The sequence below is a fragment of the Neofelis nebulosa genome, chromosome X (assembly GCF_028018385.1).
Source record: "Neofelis nebulosa isolate mNeoNeb1 chromosome X, mNeoNeb1.pri, whole genome shotgun sequence".
Lineage (NCBI taxonomy): Eukaryota > Metazoa > Chordata > Mammalia > Carnivora > Felidae > Neofelis > Neofelis nebulosa.
In genome coordinates this window covers 62,070,900-62,092,978 of record NC_080800.1, presented here as the reverse complement: position 1 = coordinate 62,092,978, position 22,079 = coordinate 62,070,900, and the positions used below count along the sequence as shown (strand labels likewise).

Here is a 22,079-nt window from a genome sequence, read left to right as displayed (position 1 = left end):
AGTGGCAGGCAGCTGCTGGCTCCCTCTTCAGACCTGAAAAGGCCCTGGAGGAAAGCATGTGCTCATAAAATTTATGGGATTCCACAGCTTTGAAATCTAATGATCTGAGTGATCAAACACAGACTGGGGCCTTGGGGCTACTGGAGGAGGGGAGAGAGGAGGCAGTATAACTTGGGTGGGAGAGACTGGGGCCAGGCAGCAGGACAGAGTAATTAGTCTCAGTGGGAGGAGATGAAGAGTCTGGCAGCCTATGGATGTTGGCACTAAGTCAGGGGAGAAATGAAAATTGCCAAGAGCTGAATGGTAAACCACCCTCTTTCAGAGGAAACCATCCCCCTCTCATTACCCCTCCTCTGTTCAGTGTATGGCCACAGAGAGATGGACTTTATTTGTACCTCTTGGGTTACTGGAGATGGAAGAGCAGTAAGTGGGGCCAGCTTTCCAAGGGCAAGGCTGCATGAAGGTCTTGAGTGCTTAGGAAGAGAGAACACCAAATGTATGTGTTGGTTGAGGGTGAGGGTAATCTTGAAAAGACGTGATATGCTAAAATCAAACTGTTCAGATTTCATTTTTGCTTGGAGCTGGTCCTTTTGACATCCTTTGGGAAATGAGCTCACTACATAAGTTGTTAAATGAAGTACACAAATTATTTCCCCCTTCTTGAGTTCATTTCCTCATCTGTAAAATAAGGGATTTGGACTGGACTGGAAGTCAATTACCTGAGTCCAAGTCTCAGTATGCTCTGTCACTGATGAACTATGTGAACTTGCTCAGTCCCTTACTATCTCTAGGCCTCAGGTTTCCTCACTTAAATTCAATGCAGAACGTGGACAAGGGAGACTCAAGTTACTCCCATCTTTTGTCATTGTTGTAGGTCTCTCTTTTGCATCACCCTCAATTCCAGGGTCTGTTGCTGTTCTGGCTGTGTAACCCAGCTATACCAGTCCCTTCAGGTTCTCCATCAATAACAAGGGAGAGGATTAAATTGGATTGTTGCTAAGGTCTATGTCCATTTTCAACATGGCATGTAAGTCCCAAGGCGGTGGCCTTGGTGGGGCCTCCACTGAGCCTCAGCCACTAATTGTGCTCTCATTTTGTAAAGTGACTGCTTTTCTACTTTAGAGCTCCTAAAAATCTAATCCTGAATAGATTAGATTAGATTAGATTAGAATCCACCCAGCTCCAAACCCCCTATATAGCTCCTTTTCCAATTTCTGCTCTCACAGAGAGTATAGACCCTGGCAGAAATTTTATTTGAAACGAAATTTCAGTTCTGAAGCCAAACTTCTTGCTGTTAAGAGTATTTCACCCTTGTAGGCAACACACATACCAAATCTAGATTTTTAGATCTGTTTATTTTGTTCCAACCTTTTGAGGATTTAAATGTCCCAGATCTCAAGCTCCCAAATTTTGTTCGTTTTCCTAGATTTAACTGTGGTGCATTAGAGGCTGCATCCTACCCAAAATATTAATACTGAGCTGCTTTCACCAACTGGCATTCTCTCCAAAACACACAAGCTCACACATGTACATACACATATGTGGAAGAAATAAACTGATATCCCACTATGTCATGTGACAACTGATAGGGCAAATTTGCGACCTGTGAATGTCTTTCCTTCATCTGGAGAGAAGTAGTTGGCAGCCTGATTTTTAAGAGCTATCTTCACCTTGAGCAGCAAAAGGTGCTCACCTCAAGGCCTTCACCTTGAAGCCCTACAGAACTTCCCTCTAGTGACTTGGTGGGGGAAGGACAGGAAGAATGAGAGCAGGGGTTTGTTGCTCCAACATTTTCAGTGGTCAGTTACAAGGCTTCTGGGGCCCAGCTCCCCCTGTTCCACTGCTTTTGGAGCCAACAGGATAGTAATTAGGCCCCTTCTTATCCACAGGTCTAAGAGCCAGTGGGTTTTCCTTTGGGGGGTTGATAAAAGCTGGACTAGGACCAATGGAGGGGATACAGGACTTTGGACTTGAATGAGGCCATCATAGGCCCACCATGCCACAGCTGCCTGTTTGTAGCGGAAAATGTTATGGGTGGGGACCACTGTTTTCTTTGGAGCTCCTCACAAGCAACCTCATCCTTCTGTCCCTGGGATGGCCCTGTCTTAGGGTGGCAAGTCACTGTTAGCTCCAAGTAACAGCCAAGGATGCCTGACAAGAAGGTGATGAAAGATTAGAGTAACAGGAGCACAACAGACAAATGCCCAGAATAGGGAGAAAGAGACACAAAGAGACCAAGTAAGGAGAGAAACTGAGCTCCTAAGGGGGTGAGTTGTGCTAGCTTGGACACAGCCTGGCTGGGAATGCTCTTCAGCAAGAGTGTTGCCCAGAATCTGGGCATAGGGGAACATCTGGCACCTATTTCAGAGGGATTAAGATGGTCCAGACGCTACCTTTCTTGGCACCTTTAATGCCTGCTAAGCAGAATGGCTCAGAATGCCCAGCATGGGAGACACATTCAGTGATAAAGGCTAGGAAGCTTCCCTCTTCCTAAGAGAAATTGTTCAACACTACATGCAGCTGCTGCCTCTACCCTTGGGGGATCCAGGTTGGGAATGGAATTTTCCCTAAAACAGTCCCTTTCCTGCCCTGACCCAGATGGTAATATTAACCTATAATGAATAATGAGAGATGGAGGAGTTGGTCCTTTGCCAGGTCAATAACTATTGCCCCTCCCCCAATCATGCCCTCCCCCATCATCAGTCCTCCTCTGCATGCTGAGATGAAAGGAATTTCTTCACATTTTGACAGATGAATATAAGGATGGGGAGCTGGTAGTGCCTGCAAATTACTGCACTGGCCTGGAAAATCTGTAAAAATCAGTGAGTGGAGCTTTATGGTGTTTAAGATCCCTTTCCCTATGTGATATTCTACTCTTCCAGTTTATAATTATAGAAGCTTTAGCCAAAAAGTAAGATGTGGCCAGCCTGAGATGAGTGGAATTAATGACATGTTAGGGGTGGGCTGGGCCAAGGTGAGGCTGATTGGCACAAGCTCTAGATCCTTCCTGTCTTCAAGCACCCATGCATCTATGATAGTCATAAAAAGAAATAGAGGGGGAAGAGAAGGGAGAAGAAGCAGTAAAGGAAAGAAATGAAGGGAAGAAAGAAGCAGACTGTTAACCAACTGTATGATGGGGAAACTATTTGTACACTTGTAAAGTGATGTCACCCACAGCTCTTGGGAAGCCACAGCCCTCAGAGGCTCTGAGATTAAGCAAGGCTCATTGTCTGATTTTACCTCTCTGCCCTTTCTCTTCCCCTTTACCAATGGTTTCCAAGGACAGATGACAAAGAAATCCTGAGCACACAGAGGCTTGGGTCTTCCCACCAGGCTCCGAGGGACACAGTAGCACCTTTGGAAGTTGCTTTTAGTGGGTGACTAGCAATCTGGGGCCAGGAGGTACCATCTCTAGGTGTTAGAAAGTGTATGGAGATGTTCCAAAGGCCAGGGGGATCCCAAGCTTTTCTAGCTCCTGGGAGAAGGACCCTGGCAAATTTAAAGGCATTAACATGGAGAATTTGGTTAATGAGTTTAACAGGAGCTTTGGCTCCAAGGGGATGGTCAGGTGTCTGAACTGCTGTGTGTGCATGTTTGAGAACAAGTGTGCTGATGGCAAAAATGTAAAAGCTGAGCAGGGTGGAGTGAAGGGAAAGGGTTGGGGAGAAGCACACAATGGCAAGGAAAACACATTAGATTGGTTCCTCAGGGATGGGGGAGCCAGGCAGCAGCTCCCCATTAGGGTCTGCATCAGGGGCCAACATTTTATCCTTGCTGGAATCCCTTTGCTCTTTCTTGAACATCCTTTGATGCATCAGAGGGACGAAGAAGAGGATTATAGCCCCAATGATTGGGGGCACACCAGCAAAGTAGAAGGCCACATGGTAGTCCCCAAAACAGTTGCGGAGGAGGCCTGAAATAAGAGAGACAAGTCAAGTTCAGCTTTGCCCTTTTGCCCAAAGATGCTATCTGCCTCTTTTAGGGGCCATCACAATGCCTATCCAGTGGATCTTGGCCTGCACTACCTTTACCCAGGATCCCCTCAATTTAAACATTCGCAATGAAAAAAATAAAACCTCTGTTACAAATTCAGGTGGCTCCTCTCTGAAGTAATGGAGTTGCAGGCCCTTGAGGTTAATGATTATTATGAAAGAGGCTAATGAAGCTTCTCTTAAAGTTCTCCATTTTTTACTTTCATGAAGCTACAGCTTGACTTCCAGTCACTCCTAGGTATGGAGTTAGGAGGGAAGCTAGTTCAAAAGGGTTCCACAGAAGATGGCCAAATCTTGACTTGATTTATAGTGATATACCCTCCACCTCCAACTTAGGCTAGAGTGTTCTTATGGAACAATTCAGCTAAGTTTCTGTTTTCTCTTTCTCTGAGGTGCCCTTTCTCTGAAGTTCCCATTCACCCTAAGGAAAGGCTGTTTGTATATCCTTCATCCGGTTATAGATATGGTGGCCCCTCTGGGTTTCTATAGGTTGCTAATAACATGGATATGTTTGGCATGGTATGCAAGTATTCCTCTACTTACCTTCAGAAGCTAACATGGGGCACCTCACAGGAAAGATGATCACAGAAACACTACTGAGGAAAGGAAAATATGCCCTTGGGCTGTTTAGATGGTAAGCAAAATGGAAAGAGCTGTGGATTCTGGGATCCACCTCTGGGACTGGGGGCTGGGTAGAGGCTCCCCTCCTTCAGTGAGCCCCATGGCTGTTGCATAAGGGCCTGGGTGGAAGCTTTTGTCACTGTCACACAGCATGACATGCCCTTACAACACCTTGCACACAATTGGTGTTCAAGGGATATTTGTTGAGTTAGCCCAGTTGGCTAGCCTAGGAAGGCTAACCCGCAAATCAATATTTGCATTAAATCCTAAAGAAAAGAAATGGAGTTCTCTTTTCATTGGTTTTCCTTGTTTCCTATGTCCCCTGGGGTATCAACAATGCTCTTTTGGGAGAGTGGAGAAGGAAACTGAGAATACTGAAAGACAGCAAGCCAACACTTTGCCTACTACCTGCTAGAAGTAAGCCTCACTGGCCCAGTCCTAGGATTTGGCTTTAATCAAAGTCTCTTCTACAGGCTTAGTTCAGAAGCCAATAGAGAAGGAGGGGGAGTATCTCTAAGTCTTAATGAAGCCAGGGTCCACTTTCTCTTCTCTTTCTGCCCAACTACCTTGCAAATAATAACTTGCTTATAAAGAGGAAGAGAGAAGACACTGAACCAATAGAATGATCAAAAAGCCAAACCCATTTCTCTCTTTACCCTCCTGGAATCATCCAGGCTGTCTAAAATAAACCCCACTGAAACAGATAGCCATGAACAGCCCGTTCCCAAAAAATGAATCCATGTACATATACTGTAGTTAACCTCTTCCACTAATAGAGGTAAGAGGTTTCATACACTTTGACAAGGCTGCTTAAATAGAGAATAAGAGTAAAAAAAGGACTTACAGCAGAGGTATTCAGGATTGCTAGGGCCCAGGGAAGACAGGACTCCCACACTCATGCCCTCCCTGTAGTATCAGCCTCACCTGCAATGGGGGGCCCAGCAATCATCGGCAGGGCCATCATGCCAAGGAGGTAGCCAATTGCCTGTGAGGCCTGCATTGGGCCCACCAGCTCAAATGCGATGGGGGCCATGATGGTGATGAAGAAGCCATCACACAGGCCCAGGAAGAGGCAAACAACGATGAGGCCCCCAAAGCCCCGGCACAGGGGAATCATCATGGACATCAGGCCCAGGAGCAGGAAGGAGATGACCTGGAGGAGCAAGGACCTTAGGTCATGTTGTGCTTGTCAGTCAAGACCACATAGCAAATCATATCTCCTTTCTCAGGGTTTCATTTCTACCATCTATAAAATAGGACAGGGAGTGTCAACAGAGAAAGCAGTTGGGCTAAATACTTACGTAGGCCCTTTCTAAGTCCTGCACTGAAAGATTCAAAGTTTTTAAGACAGTCCCTACTTAACTGTGATTCCATCAACATTTTTTAAAAAGGTAAGGGGCATGGCCCCACCCTTAAGAAGTTGTCTTTTCACTGGACTCTAAGCTAAAAGAAATTGCTGTTGTTCTGATCTTGTGTTTGGCTGCCCAGGTATTAGGGTCTGGGATCAGATCATGCTGGTGTTCTCAGATCCAAGTAAGGTCTGAGAAGAGGAAGAGAAGGAAATGAGGATAACTTGAATGATGATTAGATGGGGGCATGAATGGAAGGCAGAGCTTTATGAAATAAGAAAGGATGCAGTGCTCATTTATTGGGTGGCCACTTTTAGAAAACACCTTGGCATGAAGAAGACCATTGGGAGGTTCACCCAGGTTCCTTATGATTTAGGACATGAGACACACCACCCATCTCAGCATGGCTGTGGGGTCCTCTGGACTTGGTTGGGTACCATGCAAAGACAAAAAAGGGGACTTTAAGGAGATCCAAGACACTAGGAGGGGGTCTAGGGAGCTGAAACAAGTTCAGGGGCACTGACTAGCCACTGGGCTTTCTTTGGGCTGAGCAAAATGATTCTAAAACAAAGAAGCTGCCTTTCCAGAGGCTGGTTTTTCCCACTCAAAAGAGAGAAGAGCAACTGGAAACACAGTTGGTCTTTTGATTAAGGTCATCTGCAACCTGTGTCAGTGAGCCAGACTGAAGACCTGGGCTGCAGGCAGGGAAATAAACCCCCTCCTCTCACCCACTGTAGCCAGCAGAGCCAGGTCATCCCAGGGTCAGGGGTAAGACCTGATCTGTTTACCAAAGCCTTAACAGGACCCAGGATTTTCTAATGCTTCACACAGGAGGGTAAACTTACCCAGGAAGTGTAAGTGACCACAGAGTAAGGGTAAATAACCAAATCACCACATGGATGGGATAGGAGGGTCAAGGCTGTTTCAAGCCCTAAAGATTTTGTGTTGTACTGGCAGTGGGTTTGTTAGGTTGATTGGTTGGTTTTCAGAGAGGATAAGAAATGTCCTGGACATGTCATGTGAGGAAATCTCTTTGCTAGAAAACTTTTTGAACTTTGCCTAGGCTGTTTTGGGATAGCTAGGTGGAATCTAGGAATAAGAACCCTGATATTCCAGCTCGTCCTCTAGGAGATTCATGCACAACTAGAAGATAAAACCAGATCCACCTATCAACCAAGCCATAATGGTATGGCAACTAAGAGTTAATAGCGTTATACAATACAGAGGATCCCATTAACTGATTTCTGTCATCTCCAATTACTACTTATTGTATCTAGCTGCTGCTTAACATCCTCCATGAGGCCTTGAAAAGTTCGGAAATTAAAAATCTCTCTTTAAACTGAGAATCAGACCTCAAGAATTGGCCCAAAGTGAGGCTGTCCTGCAGGCTGTCACCATTTCTTTTCTAACAGACTGTCAAGGGGAAGTCTGTATATCAGATACATGTGCCTGTCTTTTCCAATAGTAAGAACTACAAGGTCTAGTGGGTATCTCTTCAGAACCTGGAGTTATGTACACTCCTTTCCTCTCCCAAGCCTATACTCCTGTATCTGACCCAGGGAGAAAGGGAGGAAAATTCCTGTGATGGAGTATCTTGAGCAGCTCAAGAGAAGTTTATCCATTGTCTTGTGTTCTTAGCCTGAGACACTTGCCAGAAAGATGAGTTTGGACTCATCTTTCCCTTTCTAAGCCTCAGTTCCTCAATTTGTAAAATGAGGCAGTTGGACTATAATTGATAAAGATATATTTCAGCTATAACATTCTAAGATTATTTTATATTACTCTAAGTGGCAAAGTTGGATCAAGTAAGACTGGAAAAGGGGAGAGAATGTTGGGTGGGTAGGGGAAGTGATCAGCAGAAGCACTGGGCCCTAAGACTAGTTCTGTTTCTGACTAGTTAATGCCTCCACCTCCCTTGGAACTTTACACAATAGACAGCAAAAGCTGCTTGGGCCCTACTTCTCTCCTAGGGACTGTAATGAGAAATGAGCTATATGGCTAGATAGGGGCTGCTCTTTTCCTCAAGATAAAGTCCTGGCCCAATGCCAGCACTGTTAGCATCTTGGAGCTGCTGATACTGACAGGGAAGACCTACAGGGGTGGCATGTGGAAGAAGCTGAAAAAGACATACATTCTCCTATACAAAAAGCCACCCAGAGAAGGCAATTCCTGATATTTGCCCTGGAATTCAAAATTTCATAACTGGTTTATCTCAATCACAGTCTTTTGAGTTGACTTTGGTCAAGTTACTTATCTCTAGGACATGGCTCTACCACCCATCACTTAGTATAAAGTGAAATATGAGAAAAGTGCTACATATGAATTCAACTTTGCCATGACTGTCTGTATGAGTCTTTCTCTCAGTTTCTGTGTAATGAGAGGTTGGACTGGATAAACCACAAGGTCACCCCCAGCTCTGACAAAGAAGATTCACCAGCTTTTGCAAATCTAACACAAAAGTTAAACACAACAGAAATCCTTAATCATATTCTTGTCTAAGACATCGTAGAATATTTAGGAAAACACTTGAAGCTGTCAGAAGACAGAGCAATCCCTACTATGAGAATAGTCAGGGCCCCTTGGAAGTGCTTTTAGGGCTTCTCCAGGAGAGTCAGAACTCAGCCACCTTCTTAATGGATTATTTGTGACCACATGTTTTGAAGGGCTGATGTTGTCCCTTCCCAGGGTTCCACATTGGTGGAAAACATTGTGGTAAACCAAGCTGCAGGAGCAAAAAGCATGAGCAAGGGTCAGAGAGGCAGTAGTGCTGTCAGGTAGACAAAGACAGACAGCTTAAGCAGTAGTCCCAAGCCAGACCAGAGCTCAGTTCACACAGAAACTGCCCACAAAGTAATTTTGAAGAAGAAGACCAAAGCAGGAGGCATCACAATCCCAGACTTTAGCCTCTACTACAAAGCTGTCATCATCAAGACAGCATGGTATTGGCACAAAAACAGACACATAGACCAAGGGAATAGAATAGAAACACCAGAACTAGACCCACAAACGTATGGCCAACTCATCTTTGACAAAGCAGGAAAGAACATCCAATGGAAAAAAGACAGTCTCTTTAACAAATGGTGCTGGGAGAACTGGACAGCAACATGCACAAGGTTGAAACTAGACCACTTTCTCACACCATTCACAAAAATAAACTCAAAATGGATAAAGGACCTGAATGTGAGACAGGAAACCATCAAAACCTTAGAGGAGAAAGCAGGAAAAGACCTCTCTGACCTCAACCGTAGCAATCTCTTACTCGACACATCCCCAAAGGCAAGGGAATTAAAAGCAAAAGTGAATTACTGGGACCTTATGAAGATAAAAAGCTTCTGCACAGCAAAGGAAACAACCAACAAAACTAAAAGGCAACTAACGGAATGGGAAAAGATATTTGCAAATGACATATCGGACAAAGGGCTAGTATCCAAAATCTATAAAGAGCTCACCAAACTCCACACCCAAAAAACAAATAACCCAGTGAAGAAATGGGCAGAAAACATGAATAGACACTTCTCTAAAGAAGACATCCGGATGGTCAACAGGCACATGAAAAGATGTTCAACGTCGCTCCTTATCAGGGAAATACAAATCAAAACCACACTCAGATATCACCTCACGCCAGTCAGAGTGGCCAAAATGAACAAATCAGGAGAATATAGATGCTGGCGAGGATGTGGAGAAACGGGAACCCTCTTGCATTGTTGGTGGGAATGCAAATTGGTGCAGCCGCTCTGGAAAGCAGTGTGGAGGTTCCTCAGAAAATTAAAAATAGACCTACCTTATGACCCAGCAATAGCACTGCTAGGAATTTACCCAAGGGATACAAGAGTACTGATGCATAGGGGCACTTGTACCCCAATGTTTATAGCAGCACTCTCAACAATAGCCAAATTATGGAAAGAGCCTAAATGTCCATCAACTGATGAATGGATAAAGAAATTGTGATTTATATACACAATGGAATACTACGTGGCAATGAGAAAGAATGAAATATGGCCCTTTGTAGCAACGTGGATGGAACTGGAGAGTGTGATACTAAGTGAAATAAGCCATACAGAGAAAGACAGATACCATATGGTTTCACTCTTATGTGGATCCTGAGAAACGTAACAGAAACCCATGGGGGAGGGGAAGGAAAAAAAAAGAGGTTAGAGTGGGAGAGAACCAAAGCATAAGAGACTGTTAAAAACTGAGAACAAACTGAGGGTTGATGGGGGGTGGGAGGGAGGGGAGGGTGGATGATGGGTATTGAGGAGGGCACCTTTTGGGATGAGCACTGGGTGTTGTATGGAAACCAATTTGACAATAAATTTCATATATTAAAAAAATTTTTTAAAAAAAGTAAAAAAAAAAAAAAAAAGAAAAAAGAAAAAGAAAGAAACTGCCCACAATACGATGCACTGTGTTACTGTCGAAAGGATTAAAATCTTGCATGGCTATAACAGTTTTTTACTTCCCAAATCCTGGTTACACCTATATTTCTTTTGATACTCTGTAAGGTAAGATAAGAAGGGCAAGAATTATTCTTATTGTACAAATGAGGAAAGTGAGGCCCAGAGAGGGGAAGTAAGGTTGTGTTTTCTGGCACTATTTTTGCGTCCATCAAGAGGATAATATTTGAGAGCCAATGCTTGGTGCAAGTAACTCTGGAAATGTAAGAAGTGATTGACTTGGTCGTGCTGGCTTAGAGGAGAGAAACACTGGGCCACAGAGTACTATAGATGCCCAAGACCTTCCAAGAGAGTATGGAGTAGCAAGGAGATCAGTCCTCAATGGGGGTCAGCATCTAACTCCCAGCCTCAGGTTTCCTATTTCAGATGGATGAACCATTATTAATAAATGCTTTCTTGTAAGTGTTCTTATAGGTTCGATTTACACAGTGCTCTCACTGGATCCTTACTCCATATTGATGAAGGAGGCAGAACAAAGATGACTGTCTTCATTTGAAAGCCAAGCAAACTGAAGCTTGGGGAATTTGATTGACTTTCCCATGCTGAACAACAAAGTTGTGTCAGAGCTGGGGCCCAGGGCATAGTAATGATACGACCTACCATTCTATCCCAAAGGCTGGGGGTAACCTAGCATCTGTGGCAGGCTTTTCCTCCCCACACCACTCTGATCAGGGCAAGGTGGTAACACTCACCTGCAAGTAGATCTTCTTAAGTCCAGGAATGGAGTCACTGACACGGCCCGACACAAGACGCCCAAGACCTGAGGTAGCCCCAATACACACCAAGAGCACCCAGGTCTGCTTGATTTCCAAGAATTCCTCTTCCACATATTTCATCTGAAAAGCATAACACCAGGACCCCCAAGGACAGGGGGAAGAAAAGGAGCTGACTGGTTAACTGTTGGTATATCCAGAACCCCCTACTGCTTGCTTTCCTGGACCACAGCAAGAGCTCCCTTCCCTTCAACCCCCTCCTTTGTAGCCCTAGATCCAGAACAAGCTTTCTGGATACTTCTAATTGCTTAAAAGGCTTCATATCCCTTGGCTTTTTGGATTCTGGGCTTCTGAGAAACAGCTAAGGGGAGTGGGTATCTCCAAGCCCTGGCTTGAAGGACAGAATACAGCCTTAACAACTAAGAAAACCCAAGGGCTCCCCCCAAATCTCCCCATTCCCTGACCAATAATTGATACCCTGGGGCAACAGCAGGTCACCAGGGGAGAGGACTAACTTCCATGTAAAATTTCCAGACATGTGTTTTAAGAAACACAAGATCTATGGAAGATAATATCTGGACTATAACCAACAGTTCTATGGCAGTATAATTTGGGTGGATAATGGTTAAATGAAGCTAAGTGGGTTTCTTTTACTGCTTGATTTTTTGGTACCTTTAAAAGATTGTGACAATATGAAGCTGGAGAGACTGATTGTACGTTGTTTCCTAAACAAATCATTTGACCACAAAGACCAGCATTTCACAGAACACACTCTTAGAAAACCCTGCCCTTGGGTCATCTCAGCCAGTCTTCTCAATCCCAATGATGCTTATCTTCTCTTGAAAATCTATCTAGATTTATCAAGGGGGAAAAATCTATCTAGATTTATCAAGGGGGAAACAGGCATGGACTTTCCTTTTATGAATTCTACCCATTTCCCATTGAGATCTTCCCTCAGTCTGTGTTCTTTCCCGCTTTGGGTATCTTCAAACACTGTTTGGTCTCTTTTTCCGAAGGTCCCCGATCTGCCCTTCTAGTGTCCTCCACCTCTATTCTCTGGACTTCAGGCAGGCCAAGGGCAGCTTCTTAGAGGTAAGTTGGGCCCACCCTAATTTTCCTTACCAGGTGTACATAGGGAACGAAGTAGCCGAGGGCAGCAGCAGCAATCCCGAAGGCCCAGATGCGGTAGGTACGTTGGCGGAACACTCGCATGTTGAAGTACTTTCTAAGCTGAACCAGGATGCGTTGGCACAGGGTGTGGACACCTCTCTTGTTTGGGGTGTCCTGAGAACTGGGTAGGAGTGGCCGGTAGGTGAGTGAAAGCAGGGTAAGAATAAACATGAAGGTACTCAGCACCTGGAAGGTTTGGGCGAGCTTGATCTTAGCCCCCAGTGTTTTGATGAGAAGAGGAAAGGATATGGAGAAGATGCTACTTCCAGCAGACACCACACCATTGGCCAAACCCAGGCGGCGTTGGAAGTAGTGGCCGAGGATGACGAGAGATGGCTGAAAGGCGAAGGAACAGCCACAACCAAAGAGAATCCCATAGGTGAAATAACGCAGGCTTAATGAGCTGTGGGAGAAACACCAAGAACTATTCTCAGCAGCCTGACCAGGAATCTGTCTGCCCTTTCCCTTCACCCTCCTGAGACCTGCATACCCCCACCCTTAACCCACAGCCCCACTTGCCACTTACCCTCAGAAAAGACAAGGAACAGGACTTAATAATGCAGATAGGGAGACAGAGGCTCAGAGAACTAATTCACCCAATGTAGCATAACAGGATCAGGAAACTTGGACTTGACTCTTGGTCTGTATGACTCTAGTTTGAATCATAGTACCCAATCAGAGAGAATCGTTCAAAAGAATGCCAGAATCAACCTATGCAATGGCTGGATAAGAGACTATAAGGAGTAAGACAGGGCCTTAGAACAGTTTCACCTACTGCTCACCTAGACACCATGGCTGATAGCCAAAGCTTTATCCCAAGTAACAAAAGTCTGCAAGAAGCCAAGATCCTGGAAAGTCAAGATCCTCCATGGGACTCTACTACCTTTTTCCATGGTAGGGGCCCTTAATATTTCAGAAAATGGCTGAGAGACACCTTATCTCCAACCCTGCCCAAGGTCTGGATATCCCATGACCCTTTACTATAGGTCCTAGATGATCTCTCTGGGGATCCTGAAGTAAGGAGTCCCTTTAACTTCCAGAGCCTTGTTCCTGTTGCTGGACATGATATGGATTAGCCTCTCAGAGTAGCCTAGTTGCTTGATGGGAAGTGGAGCCTCAAAGAAGTTGTGGGCCTGGCCAAGTAAGATAGGTTCTGGCTTAAAACTCTTATGTTTTGCTGTGGCCATCAGCCTCTGTAACAGAAGGCAAAGTTTCGAAAGAGTAAAGGCCATGGGAAGGTTACCTTGGCCAGCCATCTGCCCTTAGATAATATTCGCACAACCTAATGAGGAATTTTGTTTTCTTTTTGAAGACACCACATATTTTACAACAGTTCTTATCTGACCACTTAATTAATTAATACTCTCCATGGTCAAGCGGTTGGTCCCTGTAGATGGACCCAGTCCTTATACTAAAGCACTAGGTCTATGCTGCAGAGATGATGTATTAACACTCAACAGTTGTAAGACAACTGCATCACCATTGCTTTTCTTTGTTTTTAAGTTTTTATTTAAATTCCAATTAACATAGTATAACATTAGTTTTGGGTGTACAATATAATGATTCAACACTTCCATATAACACCCAATGCTCATAATAACAAGTGCATTCCTTAATCATCACCTATTTAACTGATCCCCTGAACAACTTCTCCTCTAGTAACCATCAATTTGGTCTCTGTAGTTTAGAGTCTGTTTCTTGGTTTGCCTCTCTCCCTCTTTTTTCCCACCTTTGCTCATTTTTTTTTTGTTTCTTAAATTCCACATATGGGTGAAATCATATGGTATTTGTCTTTCTCTGACTGACTTATTTCACTTAGCATTGTATTCTCTAGTTCCAACCGTGTCATTACAAATGGAAAGGTTGCTTCTCACCTGCTTACATTCACTGGATATGAGCAAAGCTTTGGTTTCAAAAGTGTTGCCTCCACTTGGAACACATAGCTAAACTAACTGCTCCTCTTCTGTCAGATTTTTTGGGATTGGCTTGGTCTGGGGACCTTGTGTAAGGGAGAGGAGTTAGGAAGGTCTAAAGTAGACCTTCAAGGAGAGGGCAAGTGGGGGCAAAACATGGGATTTGGTTCAGAGTGCTATCTGATGGATCTGTTTCTATCTGGGCCTCAAGGAAGGAAGGAAGCCCCTGAATAGGCTTGACAAGGCATCTCCAGCCCTGAATGCACTCTGTCCCACCTCATGTCATCCAATGGAACTCAGAGCCCAAATTCAGACAACAGGAAGGAAGACTTGGAGCTCTAGTCACAAGCAGAACCACTTTCCCAACAGACATGAAGCCATTCAGAAAGTTTCTTGGCTCTAAAGATGTTATTACAGAAAAGGCAAAGGGGGTGGGGAAGGGCTTAGGGGCTGGAAAACAGAATGCCTACTCCAATGTGCCGGGGCTGGAAAACAGAATGCCTACTCCAATGTGCCTAAAGAAGAATTCCAGAAAAAAATACATCTAAGCTCCTTCCCCTCCTGTAACCGAGCTCACGTGTATTGGAAGAGAAATGGGATCCGTATGTTGCTAATTTGTTTATACTTTGCTCAGCTCAACCTTAAAAAACAGATCTCTGCTGTGTAGTGCCAAGACTGGAGCCACTTCTGAGGCCTAGCTCCTTCTCTCAAGGGGCCAGGCACCAGCTTACTGAGGGCAAATGAGGCCAACCACCAGAGGGATTCTGAAAGGGCTTGGAGCTGCTGCCATAGGAGGGCTGAGCACATTCCAAGAAGAACATGGTTTTCCCCTCCTCTGTCCCAATTGGATGGGATGAAGCCAAGAAATCATTGTAGGTCATATACAAGCTCTGCTGGAGGGTAGGCTGAGTAGCCAGAAATGCTCAAGTCATAAGGAAAGCTGGATCCCCCTCAGAGGGCCCAGTTGTGGCAGAACACAATTGTCATTCTCCACTCTGAGTGGAACCTTAGGCTTAGAGAGCATAACCATAGTCCTTCTCTGGTGAGCCAAGCTCAGAAAACAAGTCTCTGACAAGTTACCCATGTCTCCAGGCCAGCATTTTCATACACCAGCCCAGGAAGATTGGAAGTAGGAGGTATAACAACTTCCAAAGCATCTTTGGCTGAAAGCCAACAGACTTCTTTAGGAATCCCATATTTCTCAGGGCATGGTGGAGGGTTTTTACTTCTCCCCTCGCCTGCAGACATGATCCTGCAGGATTGGCAGAAAGAAACCAGAACATTAACTTATAGCCTGCTTCTTGCCTGATACTACCAAGTTTTGCCAGTAGGACCAACTGTACTGGAGTTTGAGGTTAGCCTAGGCCTAGCTGGGTAGCTGGGTGCTAGGTCTATACCCCAGTGGGGGATGCTGCTAAACATCCTTTCGTATGCCCAAGACATGATTTTTTTCTTTCCCAAATTATCCATACATTGGCAGCCAAAAATACCTGGAAAGGAGCCAGAAATGCTGAACAGCCTTGGGCTCAGCTGACTTCTTTTTCAATATAAGATTCCCTCAGGAATCCTGTAATGGTAGGTGTTTCACATGGATTCACTCCAGAAGCTCATTTCCAGGAAGGCAAGTGAGGTCATGCATTGTGTGGCACATGGAAGAGGGAATAGAATGGCAGAGCTGGAAGAGACCTGAAAAGACCATCTGGTCTAACTCCCTCATGTTACAGATATAGAAACTGAGGCCCAGATACGGGAATGGTACTAATATATTGTTCCATAGCCATTTAGTGGCCAAAAGTGGACTTAGGCCCAGTTTCATGAACTCTCAAGCTTAGGCTCCACCCACCACTTTGGAACTCTTGGGTCCTCTTTTGGGGATATTATATATCAATGTGTCCTGGAGAACCTACCTAGATGAATCCCATTGTACAATGATTCTCAGGAGCAGAGTCTTGAGAACTCTACATGGAAAGGACCACAGAGGATTCTTCAATGAGTATCCCTAGTTGAAGCCCAGAAAGAAGCCAACCTTCAGCCTTGGGCAAATGGCCAGCAACTCCTAGCCTTACCTGGTGAAGGAGCTGGTATGGAGGCCTATGAAAGCGACAGCAGCCCCTGCAGTTGCTGTGATTCGGCAGCCCAAACGATCAGTGAATATACTCACAATGGGAGAACAGAAGAAGATCATGCCCATTGAGAGGGCTCCTACCCAGGCTGCAGAGAAAAGAAGCACAAAGACAACTTAACTTAATGTGGTACCTGGTGGTGCAGTTGGTATCTCAGTTCTTCTCTGACCTTTCACAGGGGTCATTGCATTTGCCTCATTGCCATCCTTCTAGTCCCTAATGGTCAGAGAAGTTAGGTGATTTTCAAAGCACTTGTGGCAGGGCAATGTGGGAACCAGGAGTCTAGTTAATAAACATACCCAGAGCTTCAGAGCTGGGGCAGAGGGCCTTTAGAGATCATCAAGTCTATGGTGGGACCTTCTAGCTAGCCACCACATGGCTGCACTCCATTTCTCCACCACTTTGGTCAAACACTTTGGTATGACCATATGACTGAATTCTGACCAATACAGTGTGGATAAAAGTGATACACACCACTTCCAGGCCTGGACCATAAAAAAACTCCCATGATATTTCTGCTTTCCTGTGAGCTACAACTGCAAAGTCATCTTGCAAGCCATGTATTAAGACTGGAAGAACTGCCATCAGTTCTGTCTGGGTCCCTAGAAAATTACATGGAGCAAAGTTCTCTCTCTAATCTGGAACCCCTTCCATGAATATTGCATAGGAAATAAACAGGGGTGTCTGGGTGGCTCAGTTGGTTAAGTGTCTGATTTAGGCTCAGGTCATGATCTCATGGTCCATGAGTTTGAGCCCTGCATCAGGCTCTGTGCTGATAGCTCAGAGCCTGGAGCCTGATTCAGATTCTGTGTTTCCCTCGTTCTCTACCCCTCCCCCACTCATGCTCTCTCTCTTTCTGTCTCAAAAATAAACATTAAAATTTTTTTAATAAAAAATTTAAAAAAAGAAACAAACTTCTTGTCACTGAATTTTTGAGGGCCATTTGTTACAGCAATGAAACCAACATAAACTAAAACAAAGAGATTCCTCCACTACCATTTTACTGATAAAGAAATAGGTCCATAAATGTGAAGGGACTTGCCAAAAATCACACAGCAAGTTAGTGGCAGAGCTGGGACTCAAACCCAATTCTCCTTATTCCTAGTCCAAAGTTCATTGTATTATGTCTTCTATGGGGATGAATGAAGCTTCCCATAATTGGAGGTGTGCAAGCAGATGCTAGATATAAAACAGGGGATTTAAGAATTGGTATCATATTTGGACTAGCCAGCATTTTAGGCCCTTCTGGGCATGCTGAGCCAAATTTATAGCCTTGAGCATTGTTCCACTTGGCTTCAGGGCCAAGGAGTATGGGAATTAATTAAGCCTTGAGGAGCTAAAGTAAGGTTTGTGTTGGGCATTGGAACAGTCCTGTAAAGATGCTAAGACTAAGGAGCAGGGAAGTCCACAAAGGCCTCCTCAAATTGTATGAGGACATAGGGCAGATTTAGGAGCCACCCAGAGATTTCTAAGGACACTGTGCAAGAGGTCATGCAACCCTCATGCTGAAATCCTTCATCAGAGCCCATGTTTGGCAAATCCCTGACTCTAAGCTCAAATAAAAAGAGTTTATTATGTTTATAAATGCTCTTAAGTGTCCATAACAATCCTCAACAGGAAGAAAGAAATTTACCCTTTTACTTAGATTCTTCTAGTCCATTTCCCTTTGCTTAGCCCTCAGAAAGCTCAAGTTTTTTTTTTTTTCTTTTAAAGCTGTTATCAAGTTTCTTCTTTGGCCTCTTTTCTAGTCTAAGTAATATTAGTTTCCTTAACTTTTTCCCTTAGCTTCTATTTCTAACTCTGTAATTACTTTCAGAGCTCTCGTCTGACCGTTTTCCAAATCATCATCATCATCATCATCATCATCAATCATCATCATCTAAAAGCATTCATTGAGGGGAGCCTGGGTGACTCAGTCAGTTGAGCACCCAACTCTTGACTTTGGCTCAGGTCATGATCCCAGGGTTGTGGAATTGAGCCCTGCATTGGGCTCTGCACTGGGTATGGAGCCTGCTTGATTCTCTCTTCCTCTTCCCCTCTCCCCAACACTCTCTCTCTCTCTCTCTCTCTCTCTCTCAAAACAAAAAACAAAAAAACAACCATTCATTGAGTATCACCTGAGCATGGTGCCAGGCCAGCTTCTGGCTCTCTTCAGTTGTATAACCCAAAGCCAGTCAGAGAAGTGCAGTCTGAGTTTGGTCAGGGCTAGTCCACCATTTGTGTCTCTTATCTCAGTGCCTAATTGGTTGCTCAGATTTCCATTGGGAATCTTTGCTTTCCAGGGAACTAACGTGAGTCCTAGCTGCCTGGCTTCAAAAGTACCGGCCTGGGACAGCAGGAAACCTGAAGTCTCTCATCACAATTTTACCTCTTGCTGTGCAATTTCACTTCTTATCAGCCGTGGGACCTTGAGCAAGTCACACAGCACTTCTCTAATCCTCAGTTTTCTCATCTGTAAAATAAGGATTAAAATTCCCGATGTGCCTTCCTCCAAGTTTTCTTTTTTTTAATGCTTACTTATTCTTTTTTTTTCAATATATGAAATTTATTGTCAAATTGGTTTCCATACAACACCCAGTGCTCATCCCAAAATATGCCCTCTTCAATACCCATCACCCACCCTCCCCTCCCTCCCACCTCCATCAACCCTCAGTTTGTTCTCAGATTTTAAGAGTCTCTTATGCTTTGGCTCTCTCCCACTCTAACCTCTTTTTTTTCCCTTCCTCTCCTCCATGTGTTTCTGTTAAGTTTCTCAGGATCCACATAAGACTGAAAACATATGGTATCTGTCTTTCTCTGTATGGCTTATTTCACTTAGCATATCTACCCTATGACCCAGCAGTAACACTGCTAGGAATTTACCCAAGGGATACAGGAGTACTGATGCATAGGGGCACTTGTACCCCAATGTTTATAGCAGCACTCTCAACAATAGCCAAATTATGGAAAGAGCCTAAATGTCCATCAACTGATGAATGGATAAAGAAATTGTGGTTTATATACACAATGGAATACTACGTGGCAATGAGAAAGAATGAAATATGGCCCTTTGTAGCAATGTGGATGGAACTGGAGAGTGTTATGCTAAATGCTTATTTATTCTTGAGAGAGAGAGACAGAGCACAAACAGGGGAGGGGCAGAGAAAGAGGGAGTCACAGAATCTGAAGCAGGCCCCAGGTTCCAGGCTGTCAGCACAGAGCCCAACACAGGGCTTGAACCCACGAACTGTGATATCATGACCTGAGCCGAAGTTGGGCACTTAACCGACTGAGCCACCCAGACGTCCCCAAGTTTTCTTTTAAATAATAATCAGAGGTGGGGCACCTGGATGGCTCAGTCGGTTGAGCATCCAACTTCAACTCGGGTCATGATCTGACGTTTTGTGGGTTCGAGCCCCGCAACGGGCTCTGTGCTGACAGCTCAGAGCCTGGAGCCTGCTTTGGATTCTGTATCTCCCTCTCTCGCTGCCCCTCCCTTGCTCATGCTCCGTCTCTCTTTCTCTCTCTCAAAAATAAACGAATATTAACAAAAATAAATAATAATCAGAGATAATCATATTTAAGAGAGCTTTATAAATACCAATAGTCACACCATATACAAAAATTAATACAAATGGATCATAGGCTTATATGTAAAACTTAAAACTAAAAAACTTACAGAACAAAGTATAGGAGAAAATCTTTCTGACCTTTAATTAGGCAAAGATTTCACAGATATTAACAAAAAGTATGATCCATAAAAGAAAAACATTGATACATCAGACTTTATCAAAGTTTAAAACTTCTGATAAATACTGTTATCAAAGTGTAAAAAGCAAGCCACAGGCTGGGGAAAATATTTACAGCACATAGGTCTGATAAGAGACTGGTATCCAGAACACAGTGTTGACTCTCACAACTCAACAATAAAGCAAGCAATCCAGGTTAAAACATGAGGGAACAGTCTCTTATGCTTTGGCTCTCTCCCACTCTAACCTCTTTTTTTTTTTTTTTCCTTCCCCTCCCCCATGGGTTTCTGTTACGTTTCTCAGGATCCACATAGGAGTGAAACCATATGGTATCTGTCTTTCTCTGTATGGCTTATTTCACTTAGCATCACACTCTCCAGTTCCATCCACGTTGCTACAAAAGGCCATATTTCATTCTTTCTCATTGCCACGTAGTATTCCATTGTGTATATAAACCACAATTTCTTTATCCATTCATCAGTTGACGGGCACTTAAGCTCTTTCCATAATTTGGCTATTGTTGAGAGTGCTGCTATAAACATTGGGGTACAAGTGCCCCTATGCATCTGTACTCCTGTATCCCTTGGATAAATTCCTAGCAGTGCTATTGCTGGGTCATAGGGTAGGTCTACTTTTAATTTTCTGAGGAACCTCCACACTGCTTTCCAGAGCGGCTGCACCAATTTGCATTCCCACCAACAGTGCAAGAGGGTTCCTGTTTCTCCACATCCTCTCCAGCATCTATAGTCTGCTGATTTGTGCACTTTGGCCACTCTGACTGGCGTGAGGTGGTATCTGAGTGTGGTTTTGATTTGTATTTCCCTGATAAGGAGCGACGTTGAGCATCTTTTCATGTGCCTGTTGGCCATCCGGATGTCTTCTTTAGAGAAGTGTCTATTCATGTTTTCTGCCCATTTCTTCACTGGGTTATTTGTTTTTCGGGTGTGGAGTTTGATGAGCTCTTTATAGATTTTGGATACTAGCCCTTTGTCCGATGTGTCATTTGCAAATATCTTTTCCCATTCCGTTGGTTGCTTTTAGTTTTGTTGGTTGTTTCCTTTCCTGTGCAGAAGCTTTTTATCTTCATAAGGTCCCAGTAATTCACTTTTGCTTTTAATTCCCTTGCCTTTGGGGATGTGCTGAGTAAGAGATTACTACGGCTGAGGTCAGAGAGGTCTTTTCCTGCTTTCTCCTCTAAGGTTTTGATGGTTTCCTGTCTCACATTCAGGTCCTTTATCCATTTTTTTTTTTTTATGTTTTCACTCTTTTTTTTTTTAAATTATATTTTTTAATATATGAAATTTACTGTCAAATTGGTTTCCATACAACACCCAGTGCTCATCCCAACAGGTGCCCTCCTCAATACCCATCCCCCACCCTGCCCTCCCTCCCACCCCCCATCAACCCTCAGTTTGTTCTCAGTTTTTAACAGTCTCTTATGCTTTGGCTCTCTCCCACTCTAACCTCTTTTTTTTTTCCTTCCCCTCCCACATGGGTTCCTGTTAAGTTTCTCAGGATCCACATAAGAGTGAAACCATATGGTATCTGTCTTTCTCTGTATGGCTTATTTCACTTAGCATCACACTCTCCAGTTCCATCCACGTTGCTACAAAAGGCCATGTTTCATTTTTTCTCATTGCCACGTAGTATTCCATTGTGTATATAAACCACAATTTCTTTATCCCTTCATCAATTGATGGACATTTAGGCTCTTTCCATAATTTGGCTATTGTTGAGAGTGCTGCTATAAACATTGGGGTACAAGTGCCCCTATGCATCTGTACTCCTGTATCCCTTGGATAAATTCCTAGCAGTGCTATTGCTGGGTCATAGGGTAGGTCTACTTTTAATTTTCTGAGGAACCTCCACACTGCTTTCCAGAGCGGCTGCACCAATTTGCATTCCCACCAACAGTGCAAGAGGGTTCCTGTTTCTCCACATCCTCTCCAGCATCTATAGTCTGCTGATTTGTGCACTTTGGCCACTCTGACTGGCGTGAGGTGGTATCTGAGTGTG

The 22,079-nt window shown here is 44.2% G+C and overlaps 1 protein-coding gene across 1 annotated transcript in view; it reads right to left on the bottom strand.

Moving 5' to 3' along the window:
• Positions 1–1,336: 1,336 nt before the first annotated feature.
• SLC16A2 (solute carrier family 16 member 2) overlaps positions 1,337–22,079 on the bottom strand; it is a 150,070-nt gene continuing 129,327 nt past the window's right edge. The window contains exons 2-6 of the mRNA XM_058713551.1: positions 16,279–16,423; positions 12,252–12,702; positions 11,109–11,252; positions 5,538–5,766; positions 1,337–3,913 (exon numbers count right to left, since the gene is read on the bottom strand). Coding sequence (XP_058569534.1) covers positions 3,693–3,913; positions 5,538–5,766; positions 11,109–11,252; positions 12,252–12,702; positions 16,279–16,423 — 1,190 coding nt within the window. The 3' untranslated portion in view covers positions 1,337–3,692. The remainder of the gene's footprint in view (positions 3,914–5,537; positions 5,767–11,108; positions 11,253–12,251; positions 12,703–16,278; positions 16,424–22,079) is intronic.